Genomic DNA, 16,352 nt, shown 5'->3' on the forward strand with positions numbered 1-16,352 from the left:
GATTTTAGAAAGGTCACAGGTCATACTTGCTAGGACAACTAGTAGCCTGGGGACATGAGCTTGTCCCTACAGTATGGCCAGTAAACCTCTGCATTGCAGGGGCCAAGGGAAGGCCACCAATGGCTTCTCGCTAGCTCAGAAACGGTTTGACCATTAACACTGTGCTAGCAACAACTTGGGGGGTGGGAGGTTCTGTGTTGGAGACTTAGAATCCCTGATTTTTAGCATGAGAGCAACCTGCCAGCTGCCCTGGCAGCCAAGTATCACCTGTCACTAAATTCTGGCCACTATGGAGAGGTGCACAGAAAGGTTTTCAAGTGACCCTTCGGAGCTAGGAAGCCCCTCCTCTAGTCCCAGCAGGAGAAGTTCACTTAAGGCAACTGGGACTTGTATCCAGGCTGCCCCAGGAACCTCAGGTCCCCTGCCAAGGGCTGGCTTCTGGTGAGCCAAGAACCCACTTACTGACCAAGTACTTCACCTGGAGAATTTGGTGGTTTGTTTTGTTTTGTTTGAGCCCCTGGCTTACCATGAACAACTTACTCAAGCTTCCGCATTTTTTCCTCAGAACACACTTCACTCACTCCCTTCCTAACAAGTCCTGACTTTTCATACTTCTCACCATGTAAGCTCACCTTCCTGAGTACATTGTAACTTTGGGGAATGAAACCTTAAGTCTTCTACAAGTTTGTGGAGTAAGGAAATGAGTAAACAAATAGATGAATGAATGAGTTTCTGTAGAAACTAACTACACTTTACATGTGATGGATGCTACTCAAGCTCTTAGAATATCAGTATCTAAAGAAGTCCATGAATAATGAGTCTCTGATTCTACCCAGAGTTAATTCCATCTTGCAACCAAGTACCATGATGTGTTCTGTGTCAGATTGCAGCAAAACAAACTCATCATTGGACACATTAAAATGCTATGGTGACAGACAAATGAATTTTTATTCCTACCTTTCAAAGTTTTCCAATATAAACTCCTTTACTCAAAATGAATAACTGTTTCAAAATATATAAAAAGAATGGTTTCAAATGATTTTCAAAATTCTAAAGTTGTATCTTTTATTATTTTCTTGACCTCTCAACAGCCTACTTCCTTGTCCATAAGATGAGAATAACATCATGGGTGCTCTCTCACAGGGGTTGTAAGGACTCAGTCCTTTTTCCTAAAAGCACCCGTGTGTACAGACAGAGCGGGTGACCAGTACACATCAATCATCACTGTCATTATTACCCATGAGCTGGATATTACCTAACCTGGTGTTTAGTAACCCTGCCACCTCCCACCAAAGCACTTACCCCAGGGAAGACTGAGACGAGTAAGAAGGAAGTATCTGGCATCCAGTTTCCACCGGTGTCTGAGTCCTAAGGTTGACTTGTCCTCCTACCAGCTTCAAGGTCTCCTCTTGTGACAGCATGGGGTCACGGGCCAACACCACATCTACCCTTGGATCTAACAGCAAAATCAAGAGTGTTTTCTATTCCCAGGAACTCTGTGTTAAAGCCTCAACTACTCAGACAGCCTACACTAAGTATGTACGTCAGAAGCACACCAAGAGCTTCAAGTTCTGTTAGCACTGATCCCTCATATTTGTTCCTGTTCCATCACTTCTCTCCTCCCTAGAAGATCAGAAGTCTTCCCACTCCACATCACCTGGACTCACAGGCCTCACTCAGCACTGCCACAAACTCCCAAGTGACCAGATACTGGCTTTGCAGGCTATCGGCAAGTCCCACACCCTCCCAGCATCCTGAGACAAAGGGGATCTTTTGGGACAGCAAGCTGACTGCTTACACTGTCTCTACGAACCAGTCACTGAAGACCTTAAACTACTGGGATAAACACTAAGGTCAATGGGTATGTAACATAATTCATAAATAAATATGATACGCTATGACAACTCAACCTTATACTACATGAAACTACATAAACGTATAATTGTTATTATTTGGCGGGCAGGGGTTCCTGGGAGGCAGCTTTTTGTTCCCAGATAGGGTCTTTCTATGTATTCTAGGCTGGCCTCAAATAACTGCAACCCTACAACTTAGGATTACAAGTATGGCCACGACACCTGGCTTGGTTATAAATTCTCTTTAAATGGACAAGACTTGGGCCAGCTATTTCCGTCTCAGACACAGGCACAAACGGTTCAGTCTTGGAGGACTCCCTATTTGCCTTCTAGATGCTAACACAGTTGTAAAAAACTACCCACAGCTGTCCCATCTCCAGGGAAAGAGGAACAGGAGGCCGGCACAAGACAGAGTCTCAAACTAGGACAAGCCTCCCACTACTCTGCCCACCTTTGAGCTTCTGGAGAGCTCACCAATGGCTTCTGCTCTGTTCATCTGTCACAGAAGCCACAGCCTATAAGGGGCCAGGCAGCCACAGAAGCACTGCAGTGGAGGAGGCTGTGCCTTACCCTGGGCCCCACTGGCCAGGTCCCAGTCCTGCTGGGCATCGGAGCTCATCTCCCCAGGCCCACTCTTACTGCCAAGGTCCAGGCAGTCGACAAGATCTGGCAGCTGTACAGAACTGTCATATGCAGGGTCCATGTAGTGGTAGAAACCAGGAATCAGGAAAGTGATGTTCTAGGGAGCAAAGCAGGGCCATTTCAGAATCTAGGAGGATTCATTCTGACCCACTGAACTCATCCTCCTGGAAAGAATGAAAATATCGACAATATCAACAGTTCAGCCCTCAGAGTGGGAAAGATCTTGGGTCACATGCGTTTGGCTAATCTACAGACCCTCTGACATTTGACACATAACGCACAAATTTTTTCATTTTTTTTTTTTAATAAAAAAGGCAAACAACACAGAAAGGCAAGTTATACCAATACCTACATGTCCTCCAAGCAGACATCTGGCCTGTGGCTTCACATTCTCTGCTCTAGGTAGAGCAGAGACCCTGTATTTGCCAAGCTAATATCTTAGAGCTCTTGGTCCAAGAACACTGATGTGCACCCATCAGGGGCCAAATTATCACAGTAAGATCTTATCACTCAGATGCTGCTTTTGAACTGTATGCAGCCTCCATCCTGGACAGCTGCCTGTGAGGGCCAAGTATCTATACCTACAAGACTCTAAGAGTCTCCATGCCTGTAATACTCATCCAGAAAGCCATCATCCAGGGAGTATGCTAACTGCTTTTTAATCAAGAAAACTCAACTAAACTTTAGGTTAGTTACTCCTTAAGGTTTTATTGAACAGCAGAATAACCTCTTTTTAGAGCCTCATAGGAGAATACTCTAACCACCTGTCACACATATTCTAGTATCACCCAGAAGAAATGACAAAAAGAGACAGAAGCCCCCAGGTGATCAAGATGCTGAGTAAAGGCCGTAAGCACCTGCACCCAGGAACCAGGTGAGCCTGGTGGGCATTCAACAGGTGTCCACAGCAGGGGAGGAACAGGCAGATGCCAAAAGCGGCAGGAGTGGGTGGCTTCCCAAGGCTGCTCCATGATCCCCTCTAGCATATGGGAGGCCCTCCCAATGGGCTCAGAACACCGCTGGAATCCATCTCCTAACTAAGAAGAAGTTGTGGGAGCTGTGAGGCCTGGCTTCTGGGGCTGAGATGAGACTTGAGAGGCAGGATGCTCCCATGAATGTTCCAAACAGCATCCAAGCCAAGAATCTGAGCTCTCAGGGCCTCAGGACTCCACACTCAGCTAGTGGGTTGTCCCAGCTGGAACAAAATGGACTTTCCCTACTAAGCCTGGCCTAACAGGCTGATTCATGACTCAGAGTGTTACACTGTCTATGGAGGCTTGTACAGAGCCATGATGAGACTGCACCCTACAGGTCTGGGTGAAAATAAAAGGGAAGTTAAGGCGAATGGCCTGTCTCCTGGTGAGTAAGACATCTACCCAAGCACAAGCCCAACCTCAGGAAAGGAGGTTACAGAATCCTTTCTCCTCCATTGCCCACCACCAACTATGCTCACTCAGAATGTGTGAACTAGTAGTATCCACAGTGTGACCAAAACCTGGTTCAAAGGGCCAGACCAGAGCCAGTTGGATGGGAACAGAGATCCCAAGCAGAGGACCCACATCCTTCTCTGGAATGATCCAGGACACAATTCAAGAGTGGTCACTGATGTGGGACCCAGGAATATGAGCTGGTTGGTTGTAAACAGGATGAGTATAGACTGTAAGCTCTACAACCCATCAGGTACAGGTCCCATGAACATGTAGAACAGTTTCCTCAGAGTACTGTGGATCTGGGAAACTAGGCAAGCCTACCTTACCCAGGAGCTCAGTCTTCCCATAACCAAACAACCTTAGTGCAAAGCTGTGGTTGACACCATAAATTGTGCCATCAGGCAGGAGGGTGATGAGGCCACTGATGGTGCAGAACACCCACACAGATGCCTGGTAACCTGGTTCAGAAGCAGCCTCACTGTCAGCTACAGCCTTTCCACTGGGCTTGGATTTGAGCTTCAGACTCAGAGGGAAGGTGGTACCATCTCTGGCTCTCCCAACGGACCTTTGAATCTTGAGACTCTGAAAGACAGGGCAGCTGCATTTCAGTACTACAGAAGTACTGTGTAAACAGAATCCTGAGCTGTCATGTTTCAGATCCAAACTCCACTCACATATTGGTGCTAGGGACATCCCTCACCCATGTTGCTCCCCTTGACTATTCCCTAGCCCCACCCTGTCCAAAGAAATCAAAACTTTGGGAACAGCAGCAGCAGGCGTGGAGGACTCAGGGTCCAGAACAAACGCATAATAAGAAGACCAAGGTGCAAGCCAATGAGGGGACTGGACCTAGCCTCATCCCGAGCAGGCATTTGTGCCAAACTACAGCCTGCTGGTATAGAGAGGCTGCATCCTTCTCCTCAGCTCCAAGTCTGGAAGGGAAAGAGCTGTCACTTTTCTCCAGCACCTCTTAGTCTCAGCGAATGTATAGTCCATCTATGAGAGTAGCTGTGATGATGAGGGTCACCACGACAGAATCTAGAACCACCTTCAAGACAGGCCTCTGGGTGTGTGTAGGGGAGTTATCTCGATTGCATTGATTAAGGTGGGAAGACCTGCCCACTGTGGGCGGCACCATTCCCTTGGCTGGGATCCTGGACTGTGCAAGTGGAGAAAGGGGGCTGAGTAGCAGCACAGAGTCATTACTCTCTGCTTCCTGACTGTGGAAGCAATGTGACCGGCCGCCTCATACGCCTGCTGCCTTAGACGGTACCCTTCAACTGTTAGCTAAAATAAAACCTCTTTCTCAAGTTGCTTTTGTCAGAGTATTCCTTTTTTTGTTTGTTTTTTTGAGACAGGGTTTCTCTGTGTAGCTTTGCGCCTTTCCTGGAACTCACTTGGTAGCCCAGGCTGGCCTCGAACTCACAGAGATCCGCCTGGCTCTGCCTCCCGAGTGCTGGGATTAAAGGCATGCACCACCACCGCCCGGCTTCCTTTTTTTTTTATAACATTTTATTATTTATTTTATTTTATTTAAGTATTCCTTTTTCATAGTAACAAGAAGACAGCAGTCACGGTTGCATACCCAGTCTTCTGTCCCTCCATCCTAGTGGCATTGCTTTCCTGCTGTAACTGTCCACTGAGGGAACCATTTACCTTCTCAGCTCCTCCCCCAACACACAACCAAATCCTTACGTTATGTACTATCTACTTCAATTATGTTGAAGGCATGTAATTTTCCAATGAAGATTTTGAATATAGCCAGGCATGGTGATGTACACTGTAATCCTAACACTTAGATGGCAGACAGATGGATCCCTGTGAGTTTGAGACCAGTCTGGTCTACATAGAGAGTTCCAGGACAGTGAGGACTACACAAAGAAACCTTGTCTCAAATAAACTAAACTAAAAAACAGACTTGACTAGTGCAGTGCGCCTAACCAGGATGAATCAGGTTTCAGGTGAGAACCTAGACCTTGGCTTTCTTTTCCAGTTTCAGGGCCTACCCTGGAAGACATGAAAAGTTAGGGACTATGTTGGAGGTCTGGTGGCTCATCTTCCCTGTCCTGAGCATAGTGAGCACCCAGTCTATGAGTCCTGAACAATGGTCTAAATGAGAATTCAAAATCCATCTACCTCAGAGGGAGGAGCTGACCAGGACCCACTCTGCCAATCTCACTTGACCCCAAGACTCATGAACCCAACAATGCGAAGGGACATAGACTTCCCCTTGTAAAGATTCCATCTGCTAAGAGAGGAGATGGTGACTGGTTTTGAGCTGAGAAAATTCTTACATGTGTCTTCTCCTGCCATCTCTTGGACACCTGCCTCAGGAAGTTAGAAGACTGCCTGTGAGCTGGTCCCGAGCAGTTTTGTTGTACAGGACTCTACATACAGTACTGCCACCAGCCAATGCCCTGCCAATCTGTTGGCTACTTCTTCAGAGTAGAACAGAAAATGCAGAAGACAAGACAACTCTATGAGTTCAAGGCCAACCTGGTCTACAGACTGAGTTCCAGGACAGCCTGGAACCTAGTCTCAAAAAACAAAACAAAACAAAAAGCAAAAAGCCCTGGCCCATACCAGACTCTTCAGTAACAACATCCCATGCAAACCTGCATCTCATGAACTAGAAAATTTCACACATAAAAGTCAGCATAGGGGACTAAGTTTAGAAAACCAAACCTGGGGAATATTCTGAATGGTCTTTCCTTTGAAATAAAAAAGAAGAGGAGGAGAAGGGAGGGAGGGAGGGAGGGAGGGAGGGAGGGAGGGAGGGAGAGGGAGGGAAGAAGGGGAAAAAAACCTTTTCTTACAAAGTTAGCAAAACTGCCGAGTGGTGGCGCACGCCTTTAGTCCCAGCACTCAGGAGGCAGAGGCAGGTGGATCTCTGTGAGTTCGAGGCCAGCCTGGGCTACAGGGTAAGTTCCAGGACAGCCAAGGCTACACAGGTCTGAAGAGAAAAATGAGGAAAGGACCAATCGGAATCTCTCTTCTGCAGCTGGGATGCCCCATGTCAAACTCCAGGCTCTCTGCTTTTGAGCTCTGGCCCTTCCTCCATAGGGGGTCAGGGTTCTCAGACCTTCAGTCTTAGATGAGCCACACCCAGGGCACACCCTAGGGTCTCCAGCTTGCAGGGGGCCTCATAATCACAGCATCAACTCCCTGAAACAATCATGTGTCTCTATATAAAATCCTATCTGTTCTGTTTGAAGACTCTAACCAGGGTAACAAGGTTACCTAATAGATCAGCCCATTCTCCTGGACCCTCAGGAAGGCGAGGGCTTGGGGGACAAGGCTGGTCTGCCAGGAGACCACATGACTCTAGGCTTTGGTGGAGCCTCAAAGAGCTGGAGCTTTGCCCCAGCCAAGAATGATCCTGCAGTCAAGTTACAGGGTCTACTCTAAGAACTCAAGACCCAGCAGCACCCAGCGCAGATGGTTCAGGCACCTACCTTTGGGATGTGTTGGCCAGGAGGAGGGAGCTGCATAGATGGAATCAAGTCTGTGACACACTGTCCAACTACATCCTTTGCAGATGTGAACCCATGGAGATGAGCAAAGAGACTGTCACATGATGTAATAGTTCCCTGGGGGGGTGGACAAAAAAGCAATACTCCTAACAGAAGCTTCTCACACTTGTCTTTAAATGTCACTGAAGTTTATGCTCCAGTGTTTATAAACCAAATGCAAGAACAACGTCACAACTTCTGTATCCAAAGCGCAAGAGGCATGCCATGGGCTTTCACAAGAACAATACCGTTTCCTCAGTGTCCCCAAGTGACTTTCCTGAATACTCTCCAAAAGCCCTGGGCCAGCTGGGTGGTGGTGGTACATACCTTTAATCTCAGCACTCAGGAGGCAGAGGCAGGTGGATCTCTGTGAGTTCGAGGCCAGCCTAATCTACAGAGTGAGTTCCAGGACAGCCAAGGCTACACAGAGAAAACCTGTCTCGAATCTACCCCCTCCTCCCTCAAAAAAAGGCAAAAAGCCCTGGTCCACACCAGACTCTTCAGGAACTACATCTCAGTTCATGTTTAAGTACTATTCTGAAAGAGTGACATCTTTAGCACAAGAACAATCTTGAGTAGTTATGATTCTACTATTCCCATTTTATGGATGAGAAAACCTCAGGCACCAATGACTGGACTTCTTGCCCAAGCATGCAGTCAGTAAGGGCCATAACTAAGGCAAACCCAGTTAGGCCTGGCACTTCCTTCTTTAAGTTATGAAAGGGAAGAGAGCATTGTGTCAGCAGGAGATAGCTGAGATTTGGAAGCACACTTACATCACTCTGGAAGGCAACCCAGGCTGAGACCCTCTCCACAGGCTCCAGAACCACTACACAGCACAAGCCCCGTTCCTGCTGCAACCTCTTCATCCACACAGAGACTGGAATCTTCTCCCCACTCCGGCTGACGACGTCCACCTGTGGACACACATTTCCTGTACCAGGATGCACAGCAACTGCAGTGTGCATTCCGCAACCAGCAGGGCAAAGTGCTTGTCGTCAGGAGAGACCTTCCCCGGTGCATCAAGGCTTCAGTGCAGCCAAGCTCTGCCCACCTTTCAGAAACCTATCCAAGTATAAACGAGGCTTCTAGTCCACAGTGCTACAGTCTGAGTGCATTTTTTTTTTTTCGAGACAGGGTTTCTCTGTGTAGCTTTGCGCCTTTTCCTGGAACTCACTCGGTAGCCCAGGCTGGCCTCGAACTCACAGAGATCCGCCTGGCTCTGCCTCCCAAGTGCTGGGATTAAAAGCGTGAGCCACCACCGCCCGGCTCTGAGTGCATTTTTATCAAGAAGGTTTTCATACTCAGTGTGATGGCTAATTTTTGGTTGCCACCCTTGATTGAGAAACACCTAGAAAACTCCTGAAGCACACACCACACCACAAGGTGTACCTACGATGGTACTTGCAGAGAGTACTGGTGTGTGTCAGTGGACCAAGGAAGGCAAGACCACTCTTGAATGGGAGGCAGGAGCCTATAAGGAAAAGAAAAGCAGCAGGTAAGGAGAGCTCACATGTACACTCAACTAGCTTTCTGCTGTTGGTGTTAGTGGGTTTTGTTGTTACTTGTTTTAAGACAGGATCTCATGTGGGCCAGCCTGATCTCAAGCCCATGTTGCCCAAGCTGCTCTTCAACTCTTGATCTTCTATGTAGTGGGATTACAGGTATAAATTATCATCCCAGCTTTTCTGACGTGTGTGGGTGCTTTTTGCTATGGTTATCACCCATGGACACCGAACTCCAGTCTTCACAGCCTTGAACTCACACTTGCATCAGCAACTTTTCAGGGGGCTTCACCCTCCAGACTGAGGCTGCATCATCAGTCCCTGTGGCTCTGAGGCTTTTAGATTCCTAGACTAAGTGGTTACTGGTTCTACTGGGTCTTCAGCCTGCACACAGTTATTGTAGAACTATCCAGCTTCCAACCACGCAAACCAATCTAATAAATCCCTTTAGCCAGATACATAGTTGGTCCTGTGCTTCTGAAAAACTGACCAATATACTCAGCTTCATGGTAAGGTAGCAGGAGAAAAAGAAATAGTATCTGTAATTTCTCAATGAAATGAGCACTAAGGGCTGGGGAGATGGCTCAGTGGTTAAGAGTACTTGCTGCTCTTCCAGAGCATAACTACTCAGTGCTACACTGGGCAACTCACAATTGCCTATAACTCCAGCCCCTGTAGCTATTACAAAGCCTTCCTCTGGCCTCCTTGAGTTCCCAAACATATGTGTACATACACATAAACGTGCACATAAGTAACAATAAAATCAATATTTTTAAAAAGAAAAAAAATAAAAAGGCATTAATATGTACTAAAGGCTATAATTTTATTTTCTTGGTAGTAATCAGTGTCTTGACCCACTAATTTGTTGATGCAACTGACCCTGTCCAAGTTCTCATGACTAGAGCTTAGCCCTCAGCATCCTATAATTCACCTCACCTGTCAATGTCCTAGATATACCCAGCAGCCTAGGAGAGGACCAAAACTCTCCAGGAAAATGCTCCCATCCCACCATCACATGGCAAATAAATGGAAAGTGTGGTTTTAAAGGCAAGAATCAGGTGTAGTGATACAATTGTATCATTTCAGAGGCCTTAGGAGATGGCTCAGCAGTTATTTGCCATACAAACATGAGAACCTGAGTTAGGATCCCCAGAAACCCACTTACATGTTGGGTAGGAGTGGAGGCCTACCTGTTAGTCCAGTCTCAGAAGACAGAGACTAGATCCCCAAAGCAAGCCAGCTAACAAGACTAGCCATACTGGAGAGCTCTGGGTTTGATTGAGAGTCCCTGCCTCAATGAATAAGGTGGAAGACTGATAGAGGATGATTTCTGATGTCAACCTTGGGTAGCCACATGCATGCACACACATAGGTGGAAGACTGATAGAGGATGATTTCTGATGTCAACCTTGGGTAGCCACACACACACACACACACACACACACAATACATGTGCACATGCACACATACATGAAAAAGGGGGAGGGGAATTATATCACTTTTCTGAAACTCTCACGTGGTACCTGCAGTTTTTTAAAATGTAGTCCAAGCCTCAATCCTCACCACAACATGACAACAAAGCACCACAGCCACTACATCCATCTTAGGAATACTCTGCTTTTAAAGGGCCCACCCTTCCTCACATCTGAAGTAGGGAAACAGCACCAGGACCATGCTTCAATCAAGATGCTAAAGTTGCAGGTGCTGCCAGCCACACAGCAGAACAAAGCTCAAAGTCAGAGTGAGGCCGGGATGGAGCCCTTCCCTTTACATGCTACTCTCACCTTAAAGAGAGGCAAAGCATCCTTCCCACCCCAACCCCATCCCTACCCCACACACTCACTCACCACTGTGCCAAACACCACTGCAGCATGGCCATCAGCCTCCACATGCTCCTCGCTGAGGGCTTCCACCACCTCAGAATCGGACTTGAGAAAGAACTGTGCAAGCTTCTGGCCAATCAGGTCATGGCTGCTATACCCGAGGAGGCTGCAGGCTTTGTCATTGGCAACCAGAATCTGCAGAGGACACACAGATAGCCATCAGTTCCTGGGGCCCTAGAAACAACAAAGGAGCAAACAACACAGGAGGCAACAAGGAGGCCCAAGGCCTGCCCTTTCCCAGCACCGCCTTCCCATCAGGGGCTCAGACAATGATGTTCATACTCTGCACCTCAGGCAGCTTTACCTCAGATACATCCAATCAGGGCCAACTATACCCAGGACCCCCCACCAGCCAAAACAAGCACATGCCAATCAAGACTAGGGAGCTAGGAAGAGGGCTGGAGAGGTAGCTCAGCAGATAGAGGTGCTTACAGCCAAGCCTAACAACTTGAGTTCAATCCCTGGGACCCACAAGGTAGGAAAAAACCGACTCTCCCAGGTTGTCCTCTGTCCTCCACATTCACACTGTGGCACACATGCGTCAACACACACACTCACACACACACTTGCATACAAACATTATATGATCAATTAACTTAAAAGACTATTATAAAAATGTGGAAACTTGCATCACACTCCACTCCTGTCTAAGTCTCAGCTCCTGTAGAGATGAATGTACATGGTACAAAAACATTTCACTCAGGCACTAAATTCATTAACATAACTAAGTCAACGTGCTTAGTATAACAAAGAATGCACCTCATCCTTTCTCTAGAGCCTCTGTCCAAAAAGGAAAAATTCTTTTGCATCTTATAGGTACAATCAACTATTTTTCTAACTACACTTAAAACACAAATTTCTCAGTTGAAGGGACCACGTTTGACAACTCCAAATCCACATCTACACTGGACTTCAAGCTGCAGCAAATACCTCTGTGGTCTTGGCATCCACGGTGAAGACAGCCTTGTTGGGGTTGCACACAGGAGTGGAGAGCAGGGGTGCAGAGCACCCTGAAGCCAGGCCACGTAGCAAGGAGCAGCAGGAAGTGCTGCCCAGTGGCCCGGCGGCGGCGGCGGCGGCAGGGTCGGCATGCTCAGCTGCAGCAGAGCAGTGCAGTTTGCTTGTGCAAATGTTTTGGGCAGCCAGGGATGAGAGACAGTAAGAGCTCCACCTGTCCTCTGTGAGGAGAGGAAGGACAGAAGGAAGTATTAGATCTCAAACAGCTACCGAAACAGGCCAAGTATGTGGCCTGCACAGGACTCAAGCACTCGTCTAACCCACAGTGCCAAGGAGTGACTGAGTCTCTCCAAAACAGCCCTCCGGGGCTCAGGGACATGCGTCAATGTTCTCCGAGATGTACAGACAACACAAGAGCCTTTCTGTCTAGGTCACACTCTGAGGCCTTGCCCTTCACACTTACAAAGCTCTTGCTTACAACGACTCCTCTCAACCACCAGTCATCTCTAGCCGCTGCCCGGTCACTTGTTCCTGGGACCTGTCAGACAATTCAAACACGACCTGTTGCCCACCCCTCTACCTGCTTCCTCCCATGGGCTCTGTCCCCATCACTCTATAAAGGAGCTGCTCTTAGCCACCTCTCCAATGGTTCCAAAATGCTCAGCCCATCAGTGAATCCTCAGTCCTCACTGCACTCCGCCTACCGGAGGCACCGAGCTCTTCAGCCAGACCCCCTGGGTAAGCACCCGAGTGCCTTCCTCTCCCCTCCTCTCACCAACAGATCCATCCACCTCTCCCATTTCCCAGTGCCTTTACCGTCCTGGAAAGAGCAGTGTGGTTTGGGCCCCCACACCTGCCTGTAGCTCCAATCATCACCAAGACCCAATCCCATGCCCCCTGCACTGGCCTCTGGTCTTCCTAAGTTGAAAACCAAGCACATATAACCTAGTCTTCACCACTCTCCCACGCTGTCCTTTCTCCTTTCCTTTGCGGCCTTCATCTAGAATCCAGACTTGCTCAGTACATGGCCTCAGCCAACTTTCCCGGAGGCCACCCACTTGCCCCAGCAGTGACCAAGCCAGTGCCCTACTCACACCTCTACCTTTTGCTCCTGTTCCCTGAGCAGCTCCTGAAACCAACCTACCATGTCAACACTTCAAAGAGAACCCGGCCAGTACCAGGCAAAGCAGCCTCCTGGTAAGCTGTGGCCTCTGCCTTGTTTCAGCAGCACCACTGGCCCTCTCCCAGGACCAAACATATCTGATGCCCCAGCAAAATGCTCTGTGACCTCAAGGCAGGATCCTAACCCTTACTGTGCTCTGTCCTGGCTCCTGGACATCTGTCATCCTAAAGGACTGCCCTGCTTTCTAGATCCCCCTCAGTTTCAAGTACACACCTTACTGTCCTTCAATCCTCCCCCACCCCAACCCCACCAGTCACATAACACTAGACAGGTTAGCTCTTTCCTCCTGGCTATGGCCCAGGGCCAGGGATAGCCCAGGACCTGGGAAGACACCTCTCCCCGGCAAGAAAACATAAACCATCTTTTGGTCCCTGACAAAAGAGCTCCCAGGGGAGGAAACAGCAGCTCCACATTTTCAGTTTATAAGGCTGATGCTCACAGCATCACAAGGTGATTACCAGAAAGTGCCATCCGGCTCTGGCAAAGTCTAGAAAGCCCATTCTTCCTGCTCAGGTGTCTATGGGCTATGGAGAGTGACTTGCTAAGCTCAGAGGAGGCCTGGGTAGCTGGACCTTCCTGGGCAGGAGGACTCCCAGACAAGCATCTCCAGTCCTCAGCAAAAACAGGTGGACCTCCGTCCTCCATGGAGAGCAGGCCAACTGGTCACCAAGCTCCTGCCTCCAACAGCTGTCACCTAGAAAACAAAGGATGTATGATGAAGGTCTGCAGTACAGAGACAGAACAGTCAAGCCAGCCGGAGTACTGGCATCCCAGGTCAGGACCTGTAGAGTGAGGATCGCCAGCCCAATCCTATGAACAAGAAGTTTTTCAGAGAAATACACAGAGCGGCATGGGAAAACAAGAAGGGAAGTATAAAGGGTACAAGGAATGCAGTGGGAGGGGCCACAAGAGAAAGCAGGAAATGCAGGTCCACATGTGAGGAGATGTTCCCAGACCAAGGTCTTTCTGGATGCCATAAGAACCAGTCACACACAGAGCACCTTGAAGCATACACCAAAAGTAAGACCACATCACAACTGAGACAGGAGATGTGTTGTTTTCAACTCCTTGTTCTGACATAAATGTAGACTCAAATACAGAAAAATCCCCTTGCCCTCACTGAGTTTCAGAGTGGCAACACATCCCAGAGCTACAACACGGTGTCACACTAGGAAACTAACCTTACTCTCAAAAGTTAATCCACCCTCCAGTGTGTAGGCTGAGTTCCGGCAGTCTTGTCCCATGTGCTCTCTCAGGACTTCCCACAGTGGACACACTGAGTGTCCCCATTCATCTTACTGTTAAGAATGTCAATCATAACTGTATATTTAACAGTTCCCCATGCTTAAGGCCACTCCACAGTCAGCCACTAAGAAGAAAGTACTCTGCCAGGAGTGAGCAAGGCCCACCTTGTGACTGATGGAGACAAGAACACACTGTGCGGCCAGCATCAGGACAACTCCCATGACAGGGAGACCACAGGGCCAAGATATGCCCACCTTAAGCATGAGCCCTTTCTTCTAGGCTACATTCCAAAAACCTCATAGTTCATGAACAAACAGCCTGGCACACACTTCTGAGGTCCACGTCAGCCTTTTCCTATACAGGATTCCCATACTAGCTCACTTAGACCTGAGAATCAGCTGAGAAACTGCCTTACAAGGAAGACCAAGCTGGGACAAGCAGGAGGCCAGGCCCTGTGACATCTAGGAAGGGACAGGCACCTACTCTTACAAACCACCAGAATCTAGTAAGGAGCTCCTAGGAGCCGAGCCCTCAAATTGTATACTGGCTTTTAAGGTGATCACAAAGTCTTTTTAAGCTTAAGTAAGGTGTCGTGATACACCTCTGTAATCCCAGCTATTGAGAGGTGGAGGCAAGAGTACAAGGACATCCTCAGTTACATAGTAAGTTCAAGGCCAGCCAAGAAAAAAGATACTTCTTTAACAACATAGGAGGGGCGAAGAGCACCTGCTGGAATGAACAGGTTGTGAGCTTCATTATAACTTGGTCACAAGTCGATCACAGTGGAGTGTCGGACATATTCATGAGTCTATGGACCTTAGTTAGCCAACAGCTCCTGAGCACAGCAGGGCGGGCCCCTTACACAGAAAGAACAAAATGCTGACATTACTATATTCCATGAAGCTACACAAAGTAAATAAATGGACAACAGGACATGGTCAATTTCAGAAGCAGACCGAGAAATATAAGCCTCACATACATGGAAAATCCATGAGGTCTCCCCCAGCACAATTGCACTGAACAGATAATGTGGCCTTCAAGTATTAGTTGCCACGTAAAATGAGGATAACAGTAACTCACACCCCATAGCACTCCTGCAGGATTTCAACAGCCAAATTAGAACTGAGACCAAATGCTTACTAACTGGGATTTGCTAGTTTTAAATAGTTACATAATTTGGAGAGAAATTGCATCCTATGTCTTCCTCTATAGAAAAATTAGTTCTGGGTGAATTTAAGAACAGGAAATAAAAATTCAAAAAAATACAGAGCCAGCAAGATGGCTCAGCAGGTAAACATGCTTGCCCTGGGAAGCCTGATAACCTGAGCTTAATCCCTGGAACCTATGGAAGGAGAAAGCCACCTCCACAAAGTTGTCCTCTGACCTCCCCTGCACCTATGTACATACATGCACATACACACACACACACACACACACACACACACACCATATACACATACAATAATAACAAAATTAAAATATAAATGAACTTTGATCTTCTAAAAAAAAGAAAGAAAAAGTCAAGGCTAGGAATATGATCTGAGCAACCCATGTATTTTGTAACAACCAGCACTCACCAAGAATGCCATCCCGTACATTCTGAGACATACACAGGGAGAACTTCCAAAAGGTAAAAATGACAAGAACTGAAATCAGAGGAGAGCTATGCTACAACCTCTAAAGCAGGTCAGTGTGGTGGTATTGTGTTCCCCAAAATATTGTGCACCCTAATAAACTTATCTGGGGTCAGAGACAGAACAGCCACTAGATACAAAGGCTAGAAAACGGTGGCACTCACACCTTTAATCTTAGCATTCCAGAGGCAGAAATCCCTTTGGATCTCTGTGAGTTCAAGGCCACATTGGAAACAGCCATGGTGGTGACTCATGCCTTTAATCCCAGAAAGCGAGCCTTTAATCCCAGGGAGTGACGGCAAAAACAGAAAGATATATAAGGCGTGAAGATCAGAAACTAGAAGCATTTGGCTGGTTAAGCTTCAGGCTTTCGAGCAGCAGTTCAGCTGAGAGCCGTTGGGATGAGGACACAGAAGCTTCCAGTCTGAGGAAACAGGATCAGCTGAGGAACTATCGAGGTGAGGAAGCTGTGGCTTGTTCTGCTTCTCTGATCTTGCAGCATTCACCC

The 16,352-nt window shown here is 47.8% G+C and overlaps 1 protein-coding gene across 1 annotated transcript in view; it reads right to left on the reverse strand.

Annotated features, from left to right (window-relative positions):
- Positions 1-16,352, reverse strand: part of Pask (PAS domain containing serine/threonine kinase) — a 36,834-nt gene that overhangs the window by 18,011 nt on the left and 2,471 nt on the right. Inside the window, exons 2-9 of the mRNA XM_059278310.1 lie at positions 13,424-13,659; positions 11,756-12,003; positions 10,790-10,960; positions 8,214-8,354; positions 7,381-7,515; positions 4,247-4,507; positions 2,424-2,592; positions 1,303-1,456 (exon numbers count right to left, since the gene is read on the reverse strand). Of these exons, the coding sequence (XP_059134293.1) occupies positions 1,303-1,456; positions 2,424-2,592; positions 4,247-4,507; positions 7,381-7,515; positions 8,214-8,354; positions 10,790-10,960; positions 11,756-12,003; positions 13,424-13,610 (1,466 nt within the window). The 5' untranslated portion in view covers positions 13,611-13,659. The remainder of the gene's footprint in view (positions 1-1,302; positions 1,457-2,423; positions 2,593-4,246; positions 4,508-7,380; positions 7,516-8,213; positions 8,355-10,789; positions 10,961-11,755; positions 12,004-13,423; positions 13,660-16,352) is intronic.

The sequence above is a fragment of the Peromyscus eremicus genome, chromosome 13, assembly GCF_949786415.1.
Source record: "Peromyscus eremicus chromosome 13, PerEre_H2_v1, whole genome shotgun sequence".
Lineage (NCBI taxonomy): Eukaryota > Metazoa > Chordata > Mammalia > Rodentia > Cricetidae > Peromyscus > Peromyscus eremicus.